This window comes from Leucopleurus acutus (assembly GCF_964270905.1).
Source record: "Leucopleurus acutus genome assembly, chromosome: 4".
Taxonomy (NCBI): domain Eukaryota; kingdom Metazoa; phylum Chordata; class Mammalia; order Artiodactyla; family Delphinidae; genus Leucopleurus; species Leucopleurus acutus.
The window spans coordinates 85,848,019-85,873,244 of record NC_139146.1 but is presented as its reverse complement, the minus strand read 5'-3'; the positions used below and the strand labels follow the sequence as shown (position 1 = coordinate 85,873,244).

The 25,226-nt window shown below is 36.2% G+C and overlaps 1 protein-coding gene across 2 annotated transcripts; it reads left to right on the top strand.

Moving 5' to 3' along the window:
• Positions 1-3,333: 3,333 nt before the first annotated feature.
• Positions 3,334-24,888, top strand: GNRHR (gonadotropin releasing hormone receptor; the record flags this gene model as incomplete). Of its 2 annotated transcripts, none has more annotated exons than XM_082838372.1 (3): positions 3,334-3,855; positions 16,951-17,170; positions 24,644-24,888. In XM_082838372.1, 3 exons carry the CDS (start codon positions 3,334-3,336, stop codon positions 24,886-24,888), a joined length of 987 nt encoding a protein of 328 aa, XP_082694498.1. The 2 variants fall into 2 exon arrangements, with proteins under 2 accessions (XP_082694498.1, XP_082694499.1); XM_082838373.1 differs by having other exon boundaries at positions 17,079-17,170; positions 24,644-24,671.
• Positions 24,889-25,226: the final 338 nt, after the last annotated feature.

The window sequence follows — 25,226 nt, the reverse complement described above, 5'->3', positions numbered from 1 at the left end:
AATATACCTCAGTGTCATCAGATTTTACCGTGAACATTTTTTCCTTTATTCTTTAGGTTGCTGACCCACATATAATAGCTTTTCAGATTTATAAAATCTATCCAATGGTTACCTTGTTTTGTTTTGTCTCAAGCATATGGCCTCGATCAGATTAACTGGCATGATATATATGCAAAGTCTTTTGAGTTTTTCAGAATAATAAATTGTTATAATCAAGACTGTTTGATTTTAAGGAACCTACTATAGCTAATGCAGTAGGTACAAAATTTATGTTCACAAGTTTCAGATGTGAAAAAAAATGCCTTCAATATTCTATATAAAATCAAAATAGCTTCAAGTTCAACAAATATATTTTAATGTATTGTGAACTTCTAGATTAAAACACTATTATTTTTAATGTTATGAACATTTTCATTGTAATACAGCTTAAATTATTTGGAAGTTCTAGTGGGAATTTTAATTTTTCTTTATTCTATTTGACATCAATTCTTATTTATAGTTGATCTTTATTATTTGCAAATATATCTATTTGCTAAAATTTCTTTCAAACCCCAAAATCATATTCATAGTGATTTTGTGATTATTCCCAGGCATGTACATGCACAGAATAGGGAAATACTTGAGTTGCCCATGGTGCAATTTCCCAGCCAAGGATGAAAAAGGCAATGCTCTGCCTCCTTGTTTCAGCTCTCATATTCCAAGCTAGCATCCTTTTCATGGTTTATTTAGTACCACATTTTTCATGGTATGTATAGTACCATGTTTGTGCTTTTTGTTGGTGATTTCACTGTTAAAATGGCCCCCCAAGCATACTGCTGAAGTCCTGTCCAGTGTTCCTAAGCACAAGAAGGCTGTGATGTGCCTTATGGAGAAAATGGATGTGTTATATGGGCCTTGTCAGGCAAAAGTGATAGTGCTCTGTCCATGAGTTCAATGTCAATGACTCAAAACCATGGTATACCCAGAAAAAGGAAGAGGAAATTTTCTGATCTGTACATGAGGCTGCTTCGGAGAGTGCTAAGGTGAAATCTATAGTTTGTGATGAAACCACAGAAAACATGCACAAGTGGTGAAATTTGTGGATTCATGAGATGAGGGCTAATTTTTTTAAGTAGAGTGGACAGCACTGTTATGAGACTGAAAGCCAAAGAAACTTATGGTTACCGGTTTGCACATTTTGAAAGGTGATATAGTGTGAAAAATGTCACACTTGCAGGTGAGGCAATTTCTGCAAATCAGGCATCGCATCTTGGGAAGAATTTTTTAATGAAGTATAGTTGATTTACAATATTATATTACAGAATTTTAAAAATATCTGCTCTGTGTTATACAGGAAAAGGGTTATGTGGAGGAGCAGGTGTTCAACACTGATGAGTTTGGGCTTGTTTTACAAAGACATTGGCAAATGAATCTGTATGATGCAAATGATGTTTTTGGCTTGGAGAAACCTAACCCTGTATCTTCACGAGGAGCAACGGTTCAGTATTCACTAACTCAGAATTCATGGCAACTCTGTAGAACAGAATTACCACAAATAATGAGTAGCATGAACTGTATACTTATGCTATATTTCTGCTTAAAAATGCATTGTTACATTTTTCTAAAAAACACCTGCCTCTTGATTTCTGATTCATCTACTCCTCCCACTAATTTTTCTAAAGTAGTTTATTTCAGGACCAAAATAATCCATTTGAAAATATTTATAGATCCTTCAGAAAGGCACTTAAGAAGCCAGATTTCATGTCCTGCAGTATAATATTTCATCCAAGTCTAGAAGTATTGAGAAAAGCCAGTATTTCTGGGCATGTGGTAACAACCAAAGGGGAACCCAGGTAAGCAACTGGTCTAAGCTGCTCAAGACCCAGGAGCCAGCACAGCAGGAACTGAGGAGGCACATAAGGTAAATCCAGTCCTCTTGTCTAATCTTCTATAGTACCAAATAGGTTCCTTCAGGGCCTGGTTGATGCCATATTCACGTTTTGGCTCCGGACGCGCAGGCTCAGCGGCCATGGTTCACGGGCCCAGCCGCTCCCCAGCACGTGGGATCTTCCCGGACCGGGGCACGAACCCGTGTCCCCTACATTGGCAAGCGGACTCTCAACCACTGCGCCACCAGGGAAGCCTACCCATATTCACGTTTTAATCACCTGCTAAGGCCAAGAGAGTATATATAGCAGGTATTTAGTAATTATTTATTAAATAAATGAATATAAGACAGAACAAACAAATAAATGAACCAACAAGAATGGACCATCTAAATTAAAATAGCCACCTTTATTCTTAACATTATTCCTTCTTTGGCTGCCACAGAAGCAAACTAGTTGACATAAGACAAATCAAGCTGGTGATTTAATAAATTCCAATCTAAGTCATACCAGTATTAGTAAACAACATCATCAAGCACTCATCATGAAAGTTAAAGCAATAACACAGAGAAAGTTTCTAAGTGACCCTAATGTGAAACAATCAGATTGCATATAAAGGGATATAAACAAATATTCATATTATATATAAACATACATAGATGTGGTTACAGCATTTATACAGTATTCTCTCCAATACCTAGTCACCTTATGCAATATGCACAATAATGGCAGGTATAATATTTAGACAATTATGAAATCAAGGCAATAACAGAAAAAATAGTTAATGATTTTACTCTAACTTAAGCATGGATAATCTGACTGTTAAAACTGGTAAATTTGAATGCAGCCCAATTTGTATCAGATCAAATTGATTCTAACTGTTAAGGCATTAATTTGGTGTTTCGTGGAGGATGGTTTTAAATAAATCTATTTATCTAGTGTTTGAATGCTCAGCAGTTTGCGATTGAAAAGAAAACAAACGTTTTTGAGAAATATATTAGTTTCTTAAAACAACAAAGTTTAACTGGATCAAGTTCTTTTTTTAGTATTTTTTTTCATTTTGCATCTATTGACATGTAATAGTTTTTAGAAAATCTCTTCATTAGAGTTATTTGAACACTATCATAAGTGAATTTTAAATATAAAATTAAGTTTCAAACGTCCTTCTTCACTTAAGAAAAATGTGGTGGAAACCAGGCCATCTGCTGAGATACTACAGTTACATTTGGCCCTCAGAAAGTGTTTGCTCGCTTTAGCACTCTGTTGGATTATAAGCCCACAAAACAAGTTCACCTTGATATTTCACTTTAAATATAAAGTATCTCAGGGACAAATTTTGACGTAAATATAAACCCGTGACGTTTCTCTTTAAAGAAGGCTGAAATAAAACAGGACTTTGAGTGCAATTACAATTAAAACATCAGAAGTGCCAGAAACACAAGTTTTGAAGCTATATCAGCCGTGAAGGATGGCAAACAGTGCCTCTCCTGAACAGAATCAAAATCACTGCTCAGCAATCAACAGCAGCATCCCGCTGACACAGGGCAACCTCCCCACACTGACCTTATCTGGAAAGATTCGAGTGACAGTTACTTTCTTCCTTTTTCTACTCTCCACAACTTTCAATGCTTCTTTCTTGTTGAAACTTCAGAAGTGGACTCAAAAGAAAGAAAAAGGGAAAAAACTCTCAAGAATGAAAGTGCTTTTAAAACATTTGACCTTAGCCAACCTGTTGGAGACTCTGATTGTCATGCCACTGGACGGAATGTGGAACATCACTGTGCAATGGTATGCTGGAGAACTCCTCTGCAAAGTCCTCAGCTATCTGAAGCTTTTCTCCATGTACGCCCCCGCCTTCGTGATGGTGGTGATCAGCCTGGACCGCTCTCTGGCCATCACGAGGCCCCTAGCTGTGAAAAGCAACAACAAGCTCGGACAGCTCATGATTGGCTTGGCCTGGCTCCTCAGTAGCATCTTTGCTGGACCACAGGTAAACCAGTATCATAAACTTTTTAGGACATGGAGATCACAGATTGCCTATATAAACTTGAATGAAGGTCTTGTCAAAGGCAGTATTGTATTATCTCTAAGAGCTTGGGTTCTGGAAGTCAGAGTGTGGAATTTAATCCTGGCTCTACTCTGTTACCTTGGGCAAATGTCTTAACCCCTCTGGGTTTCAGTTCCTTCATTTATAAAATGGAGGTAATGCCTACTTTATGCACCTTTTGTGATGATTAAATGAATAGTGTGTTAAAGTGTCTATCATAATCCCTGGTACCTAGTAAATGCTCCCTGAAAATGTAGCTATTCTCAAATTTGACCACATCCCCATTCTATTCTTCCATCTACTTTTCCTTTCACTCAGGTTGACATGGTAAATTGAGAGAACCTTTAGGAACAATGAAATTTGCATAGGTAGAAAGTACGTATACCTTGTTTTACTTGGGGCTTCTTGAGTCTTCTGTCATTGCAGCTTAGAGAGAACTATACTTGATTAGTATGTTGTTTTGCAGTTTGCAGCTATGTGCGATTGAATAAAGAGGAAATGTGGGAAATCTCAGACTTTTGTAAATTTGAACATTTCCCTGAGGTTGACTTGAGCTTTTCTGGAGGTAGGCTAGACTGTAACATGCTGTTAGAAAAACTATAAGACTGTTGCTTCAGGCAAGGCCCTCTCCTATAGAAAGCAGATATCTCTCCAGACTGTCTTCGTCAGAGGCAACCTGATTGACTGACCTGCAGAATCTGCCTTTTCAACAGTCAGATCTCTGAAGAAAAGGACACATTCTTGAAAAGGACAAAGATCCTTTAATAACAGATGAACAAGTTGTCTCTATGCTTGTAAAGGTACTCTATGGTGAACCCAGGGTACAAGGATGTGTCAAGAAGTAAAGTCAGAGTTTACTGTGATTCTCCAAAAACTTGTCACTACAAATGGAAATTTATCTAGACATTCTAAACTGGCCAGGTGGCATAAAAACAACAAACAAACAAAAACTGTCACACAGGACTCACTAAATAGTGCAAGACATTAAAACCTTCTGGCAACTGTTTGAGCTGGATGGATCATTTTGATGAGGGGCTGCATAATTACTGAGTACTTGTAGGGCATCAGGGATTGTGCTGCAGAAAGGCAGAGACGGAGAGGTGGTCTAACCTAGTTCTTCCCCTTTCCATCTCCTCCTTGCATCCCAGATTTGACTCACCAGTGTTTTGACCTGGCATTCTCCTAAGCTTCCACTCCGTTCCTCCTCTCAGGCCTCTTTTATAACAGGAAGCGTGGCTCTTTCTTGCCAAGTGTTCACATCAGTGTTTCCTAGCTAGTTCCTCTTGTTAAGTGGCCACATCCTAACAGACATTTTGGTCAAGGTTGCAGGAAAAGGACTGAAGATAGACTGTTAAGGTAGTTTTCCATCTAGCCTATGGGTCAGGTTCACTCCAGTTAAGTCTTAGGCCACAGTGAAATTTTGGGGATTCGTTGTTTCTTTTCCCCTTTTCCATCTGTGTGGTATATTTTTAAACAGAATTTTATTTTTATTTTTTTAACATTATTTTGGAGTATAATTACTTTACGATGGTGTGTTAGTTTCTGCTTTATAACAAAGTGAATCAGTTATACATATACATATGTCCCCATATCTCTTCCCTCTTGCATCTCCCTCCCTCCCACCCTCCCTATCCCCCCCCTCTAGGTGGTCACAAAGCACCAAGCTGATCTCCCTGTGCTATGTGGCTGCTTCCCACTAGCTATCTATTTTACATTTGGTAGTGTATATATGTCCATATATACTAGAGAAATGGAAATAAAAACAAACAAATGAGATCTAATGAAACTTAAAAGCTTTTGCACAGCAAAGGAAACCATAAACAAGATGAAAAGACAACCCTCGGAATGGGAGAAAATATTTGCAAATGAAGCAACTGACAAAGGATTAATCTCCAAACTTTATGAGCAGCTCATGCAGCTCAATATCAATAAAACAAACAACCCAATCCAAAAAATGGGCAGAAGACCTAAATAGACATTTCTTCAAAGAAGATATACAGATTGCCAACAAACACATGAAAGGATGCTCACCATCACTAATAATTAGAGAAATGCAAATCAAAACTACAATGAGATATCACCTCACACCGGTGAGAATGGCCATCATCAAAAACAATAAATGCTGGAGAGGGTGTGGAGAAAAGGGAACCCTCTTGCACTGTTGTTGGGAATGTAAATTGATACAGCCACTATGGAGAACAGTATGGAGGTTCCTTAAAAAACTAAAAACAGAACTACCATGTGACCCAGCAATCCCACTACTGAGCATATACCCTGAGAAAACCATAATTCAAAAAGAGTCATGTACCGCAATGTTCATTGCAGCTCTATTTACAATAGCCAGGACACATAAGCAGAATCTTACTTTTAAAATAAAAGTTATTTATAAGATGATACCTTAATTACACTCCTGCAATATAGCCATTATTTTATTGTATAGTTCTAGTTATCTGTATTTTATTAATAAAATTGACAAGGTGGCTGCGGCAGAATGCTGGGTGTCACAGGGAACATACATAGCTATTCCCTGAAATTTTCCCTTTTAATTCCAACTGTGGCCCTTTTCCATGTGCCTTCACTTTAGCTGTTTGCCTTAAAATCTACAGTCTTGCTCTCCAGGGTAGTAAATAAAAAGCAACACTTGGCATTCTTTTATGTTTAAAAAAATAGTATTTTATTTATAATAAAATCTGAATATTTGTAACCCTCAAAAAAATTTTTTTCTCTCTTCCTAGTGCATTTTCTTGCACTAGAAAGCTAGATATCTAAATTCTCCCACCAATTCCTCACTTAACATTTTTTTGTACATCAGTGTGTGTTTTATTGAAGAAGAAATGGGAAAAACCAAAATGCTTTCATTCCCCTGGAAAAAAAGCATATTACAATTATTCTCACAGTGACTGCATATACAAGAATTAGTTTAGCAAATATGTCACTTAAAATGAGGTTGCTTAGCAAAGGCTTATGTTCTGAAATTTTCCATTGTACTTCTTTAAAGTAGGAGTGCTGTGTATTGTCCAGTTTTCTTAGAAAAGATAAACACAAGTTAGGTTCCTAACACTGAGCCCGGTACTGATGAAACAAAGAAACAGCCCTCAAAGAAAGTGTCATTCAGTTGTAGAGACAAAACTTACATAAAATGAATATAACTATGTACCAAAAAGTTTTTAAATGTACTAGAAGTGTAAGAAGAGAGAGAGAGATGAACAAGAGTTGAAATGGTGAAGGAAGGTTTTAGGGTAAAAGAAGGATGAACTGAGTTTTTAAAGATGAATGAGTTTTGGATGGAAAAAGTAAGCCAAGGTTCACATATATTTCTCAGCAAAGGCTGAAAAGTGATTAATTTTCATAGGAGACTTGTTTGGCTGAAGTGAAAGACTGAGAGTTGAGAGTAGCAGGAAATTAGATTTGGTGGTTGCTGTCTTTCCTTTAACCTCATGGCACATTATTTCTTTGTCAGAAAACATTATGATTATGTATTTGTTTGTCTTTTCCATTATGGTATTTGCTCTTACAACAGTGAAGACTGTTATGTTCAACTTAATATTCACAGTACACAATGAGATACCCAACAAAAATAGAAATTTTAAATGTTTGGATACTCCCGTTTCTCTCCAGATCAAGTAGACCTTTCACCTTTTACAAAAAAAAGAAAGAAAGAAAGAAAAAAAAAGTTTGGATAAATGAATCAATCATTGGGGGTGGAATGGATGTATATAACAGAAGACACCAATATCCAGGGGAAATTCTGAAAATAATGCAGAAGCCATATAGCCTTCATGAGTCCTGTGCAAGGAGTAAAATTTTTTTTTTGCTTCTTTTTTCTTATTTCCAGTTTTATTGAGAAATAATTGATATACATCACTGTATAAGTTTAAGGGATACAGCATGATAGTTTGATTTACATATATTGTGAAATGATTACCACACTAGGTTCCGCTAACATCCATCATCTCATATTGATACAGTAAAAAGAAAAAAAAATTTTCTCCTTGATGAGAATGCTTAGGATTTACTCTCAACAACTTTTCTAGACATCATACATCAGTGTTAACTGTAGCCATCATGTTGTACATTATTAAAATGATTTTTAACAAAAAAGTTTTGAGAAAATTACATAAACCAAATAGAGTGGAGAGAGGCAAAGAAGCCTTTTCAGGTCATCTGGTGATGAGGTAGTTAGGTTGGAGGCTAGGATGGTGTTAGAGGAGGTTGATAGTATTTATGAGGGACTTTTCAACCAAAAAAACAAAGCTTGGCAACAAATTGGATTTAGGGGGGTTAGTAATAGACCAAAGTAAAATAAAGTTCCAATATTTTTAGCCAAGGAGTTTTAAAACCATTGGAAATAGACCGGTAGGTTGGGAACAGAAGGGTTTGTTTGTTTGTCTGCCTGTCTGTTTGTTTGAAGGGGGAGAGAAGGCAGGCTAGTAAAAGAGCTATTTGGAAAGCATTTGGTAATTTGGGATATTGATGCAAATGGAAGTCTAAACAAAAGTCTAAATAAGTCAATTTGTGAAAATAACAAACACAAACCCAGAATTTCACTTTCTTTTAAAGGACTCTCCCAGAGACTATAAATAAAATATTGATGTATTAATTCAATTATTTTCATCTAAGTATATCACAGCAATAACAGAAAGAAAATGCCAAATACTTATCTGTCTTGATGTAATGAAAAGAAAATATGAAATTAATTTCGAATTGTTTAGGAATTTCATGTAATAGGCTGAGCTCAAATACATTACTCTACCTGAGAGATTTGTGTGAATTTGGGCCACAGAAAATGGTAGTACTCTTTCATTTTGTAAAACAAATGACCCATTTTTGATTTCAGCAACACTTTAAATTTATAAAGCACTTTGCTGAAGTTTCCTGAAAAACCGCACAGTCAGAATCTTTGGTATTTACATTGACTCTGTGAGGTACATAAAAGCTGTGTTATTGTCCCCATTTCACATATAAGAGAACATACAAAGAGAACCTTGGAAAGCAATGTCCTTCAAACTTTTTTTACAGTAACAGAAAGATATACATACTACATAAAGACTTTGTCTCTCTCACACACTTATAACTGAGAAAAGTTTTCATAAAATAAATATTCTACTCTGTTCCATTTCATTTTTTAATGCTGATTACAACCAACTGATGGGTACAACCCGCAGTTTGAAAAGCACTGGTTTAAAGGGATTGTTTGCCCAATGCCACTTGGCCTGTTGGACTCCTGTCTCTTCACTAAGTCCAGTTTATCTTTTTATAATAGCTCTCTGCTCTCTCTCTGAATAAAAGAAGTTTCAACCCTGTGACTAATGTTATGTGTATTTGATGGGGAAGACAAGAGGTAGGGAGGGCTTTTTATTTCCAGACCATGGGATACAGAGTGAGTACACCTCACGCTTCACAATGCTCCACGAAGAAGCCCATTGACAAAGGCGCATCCTGTCGTGGCCAATTTACATTGAAAGGATGACTTTTATCTTCATCTTTTGGTGCATATATTGATATTCTATCACTTGAGTAATTCATACCTAAGTTGAATGAAGAAATAAACTAACGAGCTGGTTGTCACATTGCCAGGAATCTAAGAATTTATGACATTTTGCTAGAGCTCAGAATGACCAAATTTCAAACTGACCACCTTGTTTTTCCACCTCCTAATAACCTCAGTGTTCTGTGATGATTTGGGGATATATTTTCAGAAGTTTTAGCATAGTGTGGCCAAAATGTCATACTTTTTGCTAGTAATGGAATTTTCTTTTAAAACGGAATTCTATGTGGAGCTTCAGTAAATGAAACAGATATAAGTGGACTTGCTCTGGTCAAATAGGGATAAAGGAGCCCCAGTCCTCTGCTTGGTCATAGTCTCTGAAGACCTCAGATCCCATTGCAAGTCTGAAAGGCAATGGGATAGTCAAAATAGCATGGATACTGGATTTAAACAAAGCTGGTTTCAGATCTCAATGCTGTCTCTTACCAGCTATCTGAGTAAATTAGTTAACTAAGTTTAAAAGGGTAATTGTAAAGAATTACAATTCTTTTGTAATTTTCAATTGTAACAAGTAAGATATATAAAATCATCCAGTACAAGACTATACTTAAACACTCAATGTTCATTCCTTCCTCTTTTCCTATCTTCATTACTTCCTTCATAACAGGGTTTTTGAAGTCAGGAGAAAAAAATAATAAGGAAATATGAGTATGAAAATCTAATAATTATTTAAGAAACAGCAAAGAAAATTGCTTATATAAAGATTACTTCATATTTCTCAAATTATGACATTTATTCTGACTGATAAGTAAATTTGGCCAATATACTCCCTAGTCACCAAGCTGTCCTACTCACTCTGAAAGCTCTATATGCCAGAGCACAATGATTCCACTCTTGGAAGTATCGTGTCTAAAAGCAGGATAAGAAAGGAAGAAAGAGAGGAAGGGTGAGGAAGAAAAGGAAGGGAAAAGAAAGGGAAGGGAAGGGCAGGGGAGAGGAGAGGAGTGGAGGGGAGGCAAGGCAACAAACAGAATCTGAAAGGATTTAAAACCGGCTATGGTTAGGCTAGTAAGTGCATGTTAAGAAGAAAATATTTCCTGAATTAGATGTGTCCATATCTAATTTAAAATAATAAGGTTTCCAATGACAGTCACCTAAGACCACAAGAACTCCAGAGCAGCAAATTATTTGCAGATAGAGTTCACATCATTAGTTTATCTGTGTTACTAGGGTGAATTACATGTTGACAGCTTTTTAATTCTATAGGTAACCCAGGCCTGCAGGGAAGATATGGACATCCCTCAGTGTCCTGAGGGATTGGTTCACCGATATCCTCCCTCTCCCCCTACCCCACCCCGTGGCTGCAGATAATAAATTTCCCAGATGCTCAAGTCCCTTATATAAAATGGCATAGTATTTGCATGTAACCTACGCACATCCTCCCATATACTTTAAATCTAGATTACTTATAATACCTAATACAGTGTAAATGCTAGGTAAGTAATTGTAAATACAATGTAAGTTTTATGTAAATAGTTGCTGGAGCTTGGCAAATTCAAGTTTTGCTTTCTGGAACTTTCTGAAATTTTTTTTCCAAATATTTTTCCATCTGCAGTTGGTTGAATCTGAAGATATGGAACCCACAGATTTGGAGGGTCTGTTGTATATGAGCAATCCTTTATTCTTTGGTGTGAAGACATGTGGTCTGAATAAATGTGGAGGCTTGCCTGTTACACACAGAATTTACAGGGCTAGAATGCACTGCTGAACTTGACAAGCAGTTTAAATTCAATAAATACTCGTTACACGTGTACAATATGCCCAAAACAGTACTGGAACATAGTAGTAGCATGCTAATAGCAAAAATAACAATAATGATTTTGATAAATAATAGTTATTCAGTACATAAATATGTGCCAGGAACTGTGCTAAATGCTTCTGTGGGGTTTTTTTTAATATTTATTTATTTAGCTGTGCCAGGTCTTAGTTGAGGTATGAGGGATCTTCTTTGCCGCCTGTGGGATCTTTAGTTGCAGCATGCGGGATGAGGGATCCTTTAGTTGCAGCATGCGGAATCTAGTTCGAACGTGGGCTCCTTGCATTGGGAGTGCAGAGTCTTAACCACTGGACCACCAGGAAAGTCCCTCTTCTGTATTGTGTTTTTGTTTTGTCTTGTTTTGTTTTTTTCAACCATGCTGCACGGCTTGAGGGGTCTCAGCTCCCCAAGCAGGGATTGCATCCAGGCCGCAGCAGTGAAAGCCCAGAATCCTAACCACTAGGCCACCAGGGAACTCCCTTCTGTGTTCATTACTTCATGTAAGGCTCCCAATAACCATATAAATTAGATACAATTATTATCTTTATTTTATTCATGAATAAACTAAGATTATGAATGTGATGTAACATGGCCAAGATTACCATCTAGTAAGTGGAGATGTCAGTACATCCAGTTAGCTCCATACCCAGAGTTTTTAATGACTACAATATATCGCACTATACAATATTATCTATTTTCTTTCTTCCTGTAGGAGGCTGAAGAAGAAAAAGACAGGAAAATCTTAAGGTGAGAATAGATAGTTAAGAGATATCAGAGGGACGGACTTCCCTGGTGGCTCAGTGGTTAAGAATCCGCCTGTCGATGCAGGGGACAAGGTTTGATCCCTGGTCCAGGAAGATCCTACATGCCGCGGAGCAACTAAGCCTATGTGCCACAACTACTGAAGCCAGTGCACCTAGAGCCCATGCTCTGCAACAAGAGAAGCCACCGCAATGAGAAGCCCGCGCACCACAACAAAGAGTAGCCCCCGCTTGCCACAGCTAGAGAAAAGCCTGTGCGCAGCAACGAAAACCCAAAGCAGACAAAAAGTAATTAATTAAAAAAAAAGACTCTTACAAATTATTAAAAAAAGAAGAGAGAGAGATCAGAGGGTCTTCCCTGGCAGTGCAACAGTTAAGACTCTGTGCTCCCAATGCAGGGGGCACAGGTTCAATCCCTGGTCAGGGAACTAAGATCTCACATGCCCCATGGCACGGCCAAAAAACACAGACACACACACACACATATATATCATATATATGAGATACATATTTATAAGTTGTGTGCCTCTAAATTTTTATTTTAATAATGATTATAATTTACATAGTGTTGTGTGCCAGGCACTACTCTAAGTGCAAGTATTCACTTGTTATTGTCATGACAGCTCCTAGAGGCAGATACTATTAATATCTCCCTTTTATAGATGAGAGGCACCTGAAGCACATCATCTAAAGTTAATCACCTTTGGAAAAGATTAAGTCATGTTGTCACTAGCGTGGGTAAGGTGAAGGTTAAAAATAATATGCTATGAGGAATAGCATCTGCAAGGACTGTAAATATGGAAAACAGATTGCTATTGTTGAGGGCAAAATAAAGCAAACACTGATGAGAACTGGGGCCAGGCATGACAGTAAAGAAACATAAAGAAGTTTTAAAAATATGATCCAAGGACAAAAGAACCACAGGAAGTAAAGTGGAACCTTATATTAATCATTCAAATGAACATGGCCTTGGAGCTGAAAATAAACGGAACCAAGCCTAAAACAAATTAATTTATGGACAAGTAAGATTCTGAATTTTCATAACACGATACTTCTCCTTGGGAACTTATCACAGTCTATCTTGTATTACAGATGTCACATACATGCTATATCTCCCCTACCAAAAATTTAATTCCCTGATGGCAGGATATATGAAGGTCATCTTTTACAACAGAGTGTGCCTAGTATAGTTTTTTGACCAAGGAGTTGCTTTAAAAAGTAACATTTGTTACATAAATAAAGATGACAACCAAATTCAAATCATAGTACTATAAAGTCAATTTTATTGAAAGTTTCATCATTATAACTTAAAAACGTGAAATATTAAAGTGAAAATGTGACCCAGTGCAGAGCAGAAAATGAAATTCGGGTCATCTGGTTCCAAGGCTGATTGGAGAGGTAGAGAGAAAAAGATTTTTAAGAAATATAGGACTCTCCGATTCTATGCGAAGGAACTCTTCCAAGGATTTCAACTCACAACACCTGTTGAGTCAAATTCAAACTGAACTTTAAAGGTCAGTTTGCAAAGAAGTATGGAAAAACTGAAACGGTCACTTTGTAATGTGGAAAAAGTTGGTCTGGATCATAAAATAGAATTAGCTGAATGTATGTCATTTCGACTTAAGGTAGATAATATGATCATTGGCGTCCTCTAGTGGATTGATTTTAAAATTCTTTTTTGCCCTAGACGCTGAAAAGATCTGAAACTGAAAATCAACATTTTAACTACAAATAAAAGAAATAGGTTTATATTTTGTATTATACTTACTTACATTTTATTACATTTGTATATATTTTATTATATTTTACATTTAGTAAAATTTTTCTACTCTACAAGCAAAGAGGAAAAACAGTATTTTTTTTAAGGCATAATCTACTCCCACTCCAGCCCTCCCCAAAAGGAAAGAAATTCTGGGCCTATTAAGTTAATTAAATGTAATTTAAATTTACTAATTTAATCAAAACTAATGAAAATGTATACTCTCCCTCATTTGCTTAAAAAATCCTGTAACATTTTTGCTTGAATTAACTTGCTATCAGTTTTTAAGTGCTTGGGCACTCTTTTCATTTTAATGTTTCATGGTAAAACGAAGTTTTTCAGTAGAAAATCTTGGAAATGACGAAGTCAGAAATGTGCTTGATGGATGGGGAAAGGATAAATAAATGTCCACTAAAACTTGTTTTTGAAAACCACTTGCAACATTTCCTTAATAGTTAACTCAACTTGTTCTTTTTTTAACATAATTTCACATTTAGAGAAAGGTTGCAAGAATCATACAAAGATTTCTAGGATACCTTTCCCTTGATTCCCCAAATATTAACATTTTACTACATTTGTTTATTTGCCTTATTCTCTCTCTTGTGTACATTTTTTTCTGGATTGTTTAAAAGTAAGTTCAGACATGACGTCCCTTTCAATACTTCATTGTGTTTTTTCTAGCACATAACCACAGTACTAATTATCAAAATCAGGAAATTATCACTAATACAGTGCTATTTTTTATCTATATACCTTATCCATATCTCACTCGCTGTCTCAATAATATCCCTTTTAGCAAAAGAAAATCCAAGATTATGCGAGGGATTCAGTTGCCATGTCTTTTTAGTCTCCTTTAAACTGGAACCATTCCTTGGTCTTCCTTTGAATTTCATGATGCTAACATTTTTGAAGAGTGCAGGCCAATTATTTTGTAGAATGTCCCTCAATTTGAGTTTGTCTGATGTTTGCTCGTGGGTAGATTCAGGTTATGCACTTGTCGACTGAAAAAAAATGTACAGCCTAAAAGTTGAGAATTATGTTTTATTCAGTAGATTTTCTGAGGACGTAAGCCCAGAAGACAGCCTCTCAGATAACTCTGAGGGAATATTCCCAAGAAGCAAGGGAGGAGCCAGGATGTATAGGTTGTTTTGCAACAAAAAACAGGTAGTCGGAACATCAAAAGATTATTGTTAATTAAAGAAAAATGATATATCTCAAGTTAATGAATTTAGTGTTTTTCTAAGTATGGGAAGGTGCAAGAGTCCAGACTTATTGAAATCATCCCTTTGAAATGCACCTTAACTATCTAGAGCCAGTATCCTGCCTTTTTCCATCTTGAATGCCCTCAGTGTGCACACTCGGGGGTGGCTGCAGGGGCTATGGCTTGATGGCCACAACATTCTTTGTTTACTGATATGGTAGGTGACATTCTTCATCCACACACTTTTAGCAAAAAATACCTAAGAGGTGACACAGCAGCACATTCTAGAAGGAAGCAGAAACTGTCAATTGGTCCCATTATTGGCAATGTTAATTATTTGGTTATTTCTTGACTAGTAAAGTTATTATTTTATAATAACGTTATAATGACATGTATCCTGCAGGTAGATACTTTGAGATGATATAAATAAACTACTCTCCTCAAACTTACACCCATATTTTTACCATCCATTGGTGATTCTTGCCTGAATCAATTATTATTATAGTGATTACAAAATGGTAATCACTACTTCCACTATACCTTTTACATTTATTAATTGACTTTCTACAGTAAAGAGCTTTTTCCTCTCCCCATTTATTTGTCGTTGTTGGTTTGTAATTTATATCAGCATGGAGTCATGGTTTCTTTCTTTATTCGATAGTTTATCATTGTTTTCTATCAGTGTTTGTTTGTTTTCATGCTTAAACTATCCCAGATTTGGCCAACTGAAGCTCTTTCAAGCTGGTGCCTGAACATTTTTCACATGCTCCATCATTCTCTGGGCATTTCCTGACTTTTCAGCACAACAGCTGTTCCAAGGACATATTGTACTTTGCTTTCCCCAGCCTTGGGATCACCCATTTCTCCAGTTAGGTCTGGTTCCTTCTGATAGAGAATGATACTTAGAAAACAAGATCTGGGTGCTGGAGTGCTGGGTGTGCTCATTGCTACTCAGATGTCATTATTCCTAGGCTCTTTCCACAGGCAGAGCTGGAATAAATGTATTTATGTGTACACACGCAAACACACACACACACACACACACACACACGTTACCCTTACTCTTTTTTTACAATTGTACAGCACCCCATTGTGTGGCCAACTGTAGTTTATTCAGTTACTATTCAATGAATTGTTATTTAGATTATTTTCAATGTTTTTCAGTTATAAGCAATGCATCAATGGATAATCTTGTGCATATGTATTTTCATATAATGGAAGTAGGGGTGTATCTTCAGGGTAAATTCCTGAATGTCAGATTGCTGAGTCAAAGGTAAATGCATATGTAGTTATGCTAGTTATTGCCAAATTCCCCTCCTTAATGGTTGTACCAATTTGCATTCCCATTAGCAATGTATGAGTCCCTGTTTCCCTACAGCCTTACCATGAAAGTGTGCTATTTTTTTTTTAATTTTGCCAATCTTGATAGTGGAAGATGGCATATCATTGTAGCCTTAATTGGTTGGCACTGCTCTCATAAGTGAGGTTGAACGTCTTTTCATATGATTAAGGGCCACTGTTATATCTTTTCTGTGAACTGTCTGTTCATGTTTTATGACCATTTTAATGAGATTTTGTCTCAAAAATAAAATCTAAATTTGTATTTTGAGGGTATATTCTAAATACCAGACACAGTTTTATGTGCTGAGGACATAACAATAAAATCACTTGCAAAATCACTCGCAAAAAGTTTACTCAGCATAATAGCATCTGAAATTGAAATACAAACAAGGTTTAAATCTTTGGTTGATGATTGTGCTGCGAGGTTGAAATAATTGCAAAAGAAATCCAAAATCCTACAGATCCATTCACATTACCCAAACATATTTTAAGTAAAAATCCACTTATAACTTTTTGTAGAAATGCCAAAAGAATATCAAGATACTTAGCAGTTGCTTTGGGCAACAACATGTTAGAAGGTTAGCAGAATACAGAAGAGAAAACTTTCAAGAAAACTTGCAAATACTGTTTGAAAATAAGCAACATCACTTTTTTAAAAATTTTCTTATACAGTTATACATCTTCAGGATGATCCATTTAGAAGATGACTCTGGACAGACAGAAGGTTTCTCTCAATGTGTAACACACTGCAGTTTTCCACAATGGTGGCATCAAGCCTTTTATAACTTTTTCACCTTCACCTGCCTCTTCATCATCCCTCTTCTCATCATGTTGATCTGCAATGCAAAGATCATCTTCACCCTGACAAGCGTCCTTCATCAGGATCCCCACAGTACGTATTCCTTAGATTTGGTGTTAATTGGGGGTAGACAGCTTTTAACAGCAATACTCAAAGCATAGAAGCAGAGTGGCACTTACGATGCGCTAGATACTGTTCTAAGCAGTTTACGTATATTAATTAACTCTTTTAATATTCAGAATCAACCCATGAGGCAATACTTTTATTATCCCCAATTTAGATATGAGGTAATTTAATACTCCCAATATTATAAATTTGCAGCATGAAATTAAAAATGAAAGGACAGTTACTCCAATTACCCGATAGAAGCATCTGCAACTTGTTCCTGCTGGTCCATCACAAAGCTCTATCAAACACCTAATGTCTAGAATGTAGCAAAGTACAACTCGTTAAATGGTAGCCAATAGACTTGTTAAAGTTAAGCTTTTCTGTATCACATTCAAATCTCCTGTACCCACAAATATATCCACACACTATGCACATTTGTATGTTGAGTATATGAACTTGAACGTGTAATGGACTATTTCATCTTTAACTTCACAGATGCAGTTGTGCCTTTTTGCTTTAAGAATCTGGTGCATTCTCAAATACTAAAATTTATGAATTTTTAAAATTTTATATTGTAGTATAGTTGATTAACAATGCTGTGTTAGTTTCAGATGTATAGCAAAGTGATTCAATTATACATATACATGTATCTATTCTTTTTCAAATTCTTTTCCCATTTAGGTTATTACAGAGTATTGAGCACAGTTCCCTGTGCTATATAGCAGGTCCTTGTTGGTTATCTATTTTTTTTGTTTTTAATTGGGGTATAGTTGCTTTACAATGTTGTGTTAATTTCTCCTGTACAGTGAAGTGAATCAGCAATATGTATACATATATCCTCTCTTTTTTGGATTTCCTTCCCATTTAGGATACCACAGAGCATTGAGTAGAGTTCCCTGGGCTACACAGCAGGTAGTCATTAGTTATCTATTTTATACATATTAGTGTATATATGTCAATCCCAGTCTCCCAATTCATTTCACCTTGGTGTCCATACATTTCTTCTGTACAGCTGGGTCTCTATTTCTGCCTTGCAAATAGGTTCATCTGCACCATCTTTCTAGATTCCACATATATGCATTAATATACAATATTTGTTTTTCTTTTTCTGACTTACTTCACTCTGTATGACAGTCTCTAGGTCCATCCACGTCTCTGCAAATGATCCAATTTCATTCCTTTTTATGGCTGAGTAATATTCCATTGTATGTATATATATATATATATATGTACTATATCTTCTTTATCCATTCATCTGTCAATGGACATTTAGGTTGCTTTCATGTCCTGGCTATTATAAATAGTGCTGCAATAAACATTGGGGTGCTTGTGTCTTTTAAAATTATGGCTTTCTCAGGGTATATGCCCAGTAGTGGGATTGCTGGGTCACATGGTACTTCTATTTTTAGTTTTTAAGGAACCTCCACTGTTCTCCATAGTGGCTCTATCAATTTACATTCCCACCAATAGTGCAAAGGGGTTCCCTTTTCTCCACACCCTCTCCAGCACTTATTGTTTGTAGATTTTTTTGATGATGGCAATTCTGACCAATGTGAGGTGATACCTCATTGTAGTTTTGATTAGCATTTCTCTAATAATTAGTGATATTGAGCATCTTTTTCATGTGCCTCTTGGTCATCTGTATGTCTTCTTTGGAGAAATGTCTGTTTGGGTCTTCCTCTCATTTTTTGATTGGGTTGTTCGTTTTCTGATATTGAGCTGCATGAGCTGTTTGTATATTTTGGAGATTAATCCCTTGTCAGTTGCTTCATTTGCAAATATTTTCTCCCATTCTGAGGGTTGTCTTTTGGTCTTGTCTATTGTTTCCTTTGCTGTGCAAAAGCTTTTAAGTTTCATTAGGTCCCATTTGTATATTTTTGTTTTTATTTTCATTACTCTAGGAGGTGGGCCAAAAAAGATCTTGCTGTAATTTATGTCAAAGAGTGTTCTTCCTAATTTTCCTCTAAGACCTTTATATTGTCCACTCACATTTAGGTCTTTAATCCATTTTGAATTTATTTTTGTGTATGGTGTTAGGGAATATCTATTTTAAATATAGCAGTGTGTACATGTCAATCCCAAACTCCCAATCTATCCCTTCCCCCTACCCTTCCACTATGATAACCATAAGGTTGTTCTCTAAGTTTGTGAGTCTGTTTCTATTTTGTAGATAACTTCAATTGTTTCAGGTTTTTTTAGAATCCACATATAAGCAATATCATATGATATTTGTCTTTCTCTGTCTGACTTACTTCACTTAGTATGATAATCTCCAGGTCCATCCATGTTGCTGCAAATGGCATTATTTTATTTTTTTAATGGCTAATATTCCACTGTACATATGTACCACATCTTCTTTATCCATTCATCTGTCGATGGACATTTAGGTAGCTTCCATGTCTTGGCTATTGTAAACAGCACTGCAATGAATATCGGGGTGCATGTATCCTTTTGAACCATGTTTTTCTCTGGATATATGCCCAGGAGTGGGATTGCTGGATCATATGGTAGTTCTATTTTTAGTTTTCTAAGGAACCTCCATACTCTTCTCCATAGTGGCTGTATCAATTTACATTCCCACCAGCAGTGCAAGAGGGTTCCCTTTTCTCCACACCCTCTCCAGCATTTATTATTTGTAGACTGTTTGATGATGGCCATTCTGACTGGTGTGAGGTGATATTTCATTGTAGTTCTGATTTGCATTTCTCTGATAATTAGCCATGTTGAGCATCTTTTCATGTGCCTCATGGCTATCTGTATGTCTTCTTTGGAGAAATGTTTATTTAGGTATTCTGACCAGTTTGTGAGGGGTCATTTGTTTTTTTGATGTTGAGCCACATGAGCAGCTTGTAAATTTTAGAGATTAATCCCTTGTTGGTTGCATCATTTGCAAAAATTTTCTCCCATTCTGAGGTTTGTCTTTTCATTTTGTTTATGGTTTCCTTTGCTGTGCAAAAGCCTTTGAGTTATTTAGGTCCCATTTGGTTATTTTGTTTTTATTTACATTACTCTAGGAGATGGACTGAAAAAGATATTGCTGTGATTTACATAAAAGAGTGTTCTGCCTATGTTTTCCTCTAGGAGTTTTAAAGTATCTGGCCTTACATTTAGGTATGTAATCCATTTTGAGTTTATTTTTGTGTATAGTGTTAGAGAATGTTCTGAGTTCATTCTTTCACATGTGGCTGTCCAATTTTCCCAGCACCACTTATTGAAGAGACTAACTTTTCTCCACTGTATATCCTTGCCTCCTTTGTCATAGATTAACTGACCAAAGGTGTGTGGGTTTATTTTTGGCCTTTCTATCCTGTTCCATTGATCTATATGTCTGTTTTTGTTCCCATACCAGGTTTTGATTACTGTACCTTTGTAGAATACTCTTAAGTCAGGGAGCCTCATTCCTCCAGCTCTGTTTTTCTTTCTCAAGATTGCTTTGGTTATTCTGGGTATTTTTGTTTTCCATACAAATTTTAAAATTTTTTGTTCTAGTTCTGTGAAAAATGCCATTGGTACATTGATAGGGATTGCACTGAATCTGTAGATTGCCTTGGGCAGTAGAGTCATTTTGACTATACTGATTCTTCCAGTCTAAGAACACGGTATATCTGTCCATCTGTTTGTGTCATCTTTGATTCGTTTCAGCAGTGTCTAATAGTTTTCAGAGTACAGTTTTTTTGCCTCTTTAGGTAGGTTTATTCCTAGGTATTTTATTCTTTTTTATGCTATGGTAAATGGGATTCTTTCTTTAATTTCTCTTTCTGAAATTTCATTGTTAGTTTATAGAAATTCAACAGATTTCTGTGTATTAATTTTTTAACATGTTTATTAGAGTATAATTGCTTTACATTGGTGTGTTAGTTTCTGCTGCATAACAAAGTGAATCAGTTATACATATACATTTCTCTCCATATTTCCTCCCTCTTGCGTCTCCCTCCCACACTCCCTATCCCACCGCTCTAGGTGGTCACAAAGCACCGAGCAGATATCCCTGTGCTATACAGCTGCTTCCCACTAGCTATCTATTTTACATTTGGTAGCATATATATGTCCATGCCACTCTCTCACTTCGTCCCAGCTTACCCTTCCCATACCCCATGTCCTCAAGTCCATTCTCTACATCTTCATCTTTATTCCTGTCCTACCCTTAGGTTCATCAGAATCATTTTTTTTCTTAGATTCCATATATATGTGTTAGCATACAGTATTTGTTTTTCTCTTTCTGACTTACGTCACTCTGTATGACAGACTCTAGGTCCATCCACCTCACTACAAAAACTCGATTTCATTTCTCCTTATGGTTGAGTAATATTCCATTGTATATATGTGCCACATCTTCTTTATCCATTCATCTGTCGATGGACTCCTAGGTTGCTTCCATGTCCTGGCTATTGTAAATAGAGCTGCAATGAACATTGTGGTACATGACTCTTTTTGAATTATAGTTTTCTAAGGGTATATGCCCAGTAGTGGGATTGCTGGGTCACATGGTAGTTCTATTTTTAGTTTTTTAAGGAACCTCCACAGTGTTCTACATAGTGGCTGTATCAATTTACATTCCCACCAACAATGCAAGAGGTTTCCCTTTTCTCCACACCCTCTCCAGCATTTATTGTTTGTAGATTTTTTGATGATGGCCATTCTGACTGCTGTGAGGTGATACCTCATTGTAGTTTTGATTTGCATTTCTCTAATGATTGGTGATGTTGAGCATCCTTTCATGTGTTTCTTGGCAATCCGTATATCTTCTTTGAAGAAATGTCTATTTAGGTCTTCTGCCCATTTTTGGATTGGGTTATTTGTTTCATTGATATTGAGCTGCATGAGCTGCTTATAAATTTTGGAGATTAATCCTTTGTCAGTTGCTTCATTTGTAAATATTTTCTCCAATTCTGAGTGTTGTCTTTTCTTATTGTTTATGGTTTCCTTTGCTGGGCAAAAGCTTTTAAGTTTCATTAGGTCCCATTTGTTTATTTTTGCTTTTATTTCCATTACTCTAGGAGGTGGATCCAAAAAGATCTTGCTGTGGTTTATGTCAAAGAGTGTTCTTCCTATGTTTTCCTCTAAGAGTTTTAAAGTGTCAGGTCTTACATTTAGGTCTCTAATCCATTTTGAATTTATTTTTCTGTATGGTGTTAAGGAGTGTTCCAATGTCATTCTTTTACATGTAACTGTCCAGATCTCCCAGCATCACTTATTGAAGAGACTGTCTCTTCTCCATTGTATATCCTTGCCTCCTTTGTCATAGGTTAGTTGACCATAGGTGCATGGGTTTATCTCTGGGCTTTCTATCCTTTTCCATTGATCTATATTTCTGTTTCTGTGCCAGTACCATATTGTCTTGATTACTGTAGCTTTGTAGTAAAGTCTGAAGTCAGGGAGTCTGATTCCTCCACCTCCGCTTTTTTCCTTCAAGACTTCTTTGGCTATTCGGGGTCTTTTGTGTCTCCATACAAATTGTGAAATTTTTTGTTCTCGTTCTGTGAAAAATGCCATTGGTAGTTTCATAGGGATGGCATTGAATCTGTAGATTGCTTTGTGTGGTATAGTCATTTTCATAATATTGATTTTTCCAATCCAGGAACATGGTATATCTCTCCATCTGTTTGTATCATCTGTAATTTCTTTCATCAGTGTCTTATAGTTTTCTGCATACAGGTCTTCTGTCTCCTTAGGTAGGCCTATTCCTGGGTATTTTATTATTTTTGTTGCAACGGTAAAGAGAAGTGTTTCCTTAATTTCTCTTTCAGATTTTTCATCATTAAAGTATAGGAATGCAAGATACTTCTGTGCATTAATTTTGTATCCTGCTACTTTACCAAGTTCATTGATTAGCTCTAGTAGTTTTCTGGTAGCATCTTTAGGATTCTCTATGTAAAGTATCATGTCATCTGCAAACAGTTACACCTTTACTTGTTCTTTTCCGATTTGGATTACTTTTATTTCTTTTTCTTCTCTGATTGCTGTGGCTAAAACTTCCAAAACTATGTTGAATAATAGTGGTGAGAGTGGAAAACCTTGTTTTGTTCCTGATCTTAGAGGAAATGGTTTCAGTTTTTCAATATTGAGAAAGATGTTGGCTGTGGGTTTTTTCATATATGGCCTTTATTATGTTGAGGTAAGTACCCTCGATGCCTACTTTCTGGAGAGTTTTTATCATAAATGGATGTTGAATTTTGTCAAAAGCTTTTACTGCATCTACTGAGATGATCATATGGTTTTCCTCTTTCAATTTGTTAATATGGTGTATCACATTGATTGATTTGCATATATTGAAGAATCCTTGCATTCCTGGGATAAACCCCACTTGATCATGGTGTATGATCCTTATAATTTGCTGTTGGATTCTGTTTGCTAGTGTTTTGTTAAGGATTTTTGCTCTATGTTCCTCAGGGATATTGGCCTGTAGTTTTCTTTCTTTGTGACATCTTCGTCTGGTTGTGGTATCAGGGTGATGGTGGCCTTGCAGAATGAGTTTGGGAGTGTTCCTCCCTCTGCTATATTTTGGAAGAGTTTGAGAAGGATAGGTGTTAGCTCTTCTCTAAATGTTTATCGAATTCTCCTGTGAAGCCATCTGGTCCTGGGCCTTTGTTTGGTAGAAGATTTTTAATCACAGTCTCAATTTCCGGGAGCTCCTCTTTCCATTGCCTGACCCCCAGGCTGGGGAGCCATACATGGGGCTCAAAACTTTCACTCCTTTGGGAGAACTTCTGTGGTATAATTACTTTCCAATTTGTGGGCTGCCAACCCAGCATATATGGGATTTGTTTTTATCACGACTGAGCCCCTCCTACCATCTCATTGAGTCTTCTTCTTTGTCTTTGGATGTAGGGTATCTTTGGGGGTAGGTCCCAGCATGTTTTGTTCAGCAGTTAGTTGTGATTTTGGTGTTTCTGTAAGAAGAGGTGAGCTCACGTTCTTCTACTCTGCCATCTTGTCCTCGTCCTTCAATGTCCTTAATGCCAACTAGGATTCTGACACCAGTTCCAATGCATGTGTTTCTTCCATGTGCCAAGCTTACACTGCCTCCCACAATGGCAATGACACCTCCTATGTGGCCAGTTGGGAAAGAGGAGGAATTTATAAATTTATAAAGTAAACATGGTTATGTTGGCATGACAACCAAAAGGTAGGGAATTCAACTCAGCTCAACCTCAGTCTGTTCTCTTAAATTTATATTTTAAGAATTTGAGTAACCCCTTATTTCAAATCCATATTAGTTTGATGGAAAATTTATTTTAAGAGCACTACTATCTTTAATATTTTCTATTTATTATGTAACATAGTGGAAAAATTGAAATATAAACAAGCTTTTCAAACAAATTGTCATTATTAAAAATATTAGAAATTTGCTTCCATTATATTCATCAGGTTGAATTATGATTCTGTCTTCCTTTTTGTCTATTTTGGTTTTGTAATAAAACTGGTTGTTAAACACCTACTCTTTTCTCTATCTAAAAGAACTACAACTGAATCAATCCAAGAATAATATACCACAAGCTCGACTGAGGACCCTAAAGATGACGGTTGCATTTGCCACTTCATTTACTGTCTGCTGGACTCCCTACTATGTCCTTGGAATTTGGTATTGGTTTGATCCTGAAATGGTAAACAGGGTGTCAGATCCAGTAAATCACTTCTTCTTTCTCTTTGCTTTTTTAAATCCATGCTTTGATCCACTTATATATGGATATTTCTCTCTGTAATTGTTAGACTACATAGGAAGTCACGTAAACATACACATAAACTATGTAGGACAAGGTAATGGATTTCCCCTTTTTGGAATGATAAACACAAAGCATATTCCAGCACATTTACATACAAACAAAGCAGAGTTTCAGATTACGGTATTACACTTATTCCTTTGGAAACCACATTGTCAGAAATTCAATTACTAGGAAAATTTTTTTCAGGAAAAATAATTATATATTTCCTCTTAACCATTAGCTTCTAAATTAATCTCTTCACTTTCTGAGCTCCTATAACACATTATATGGGTTTTTAAATCACTTTCTTCTTGTATAATAATATATAAATATTTAAA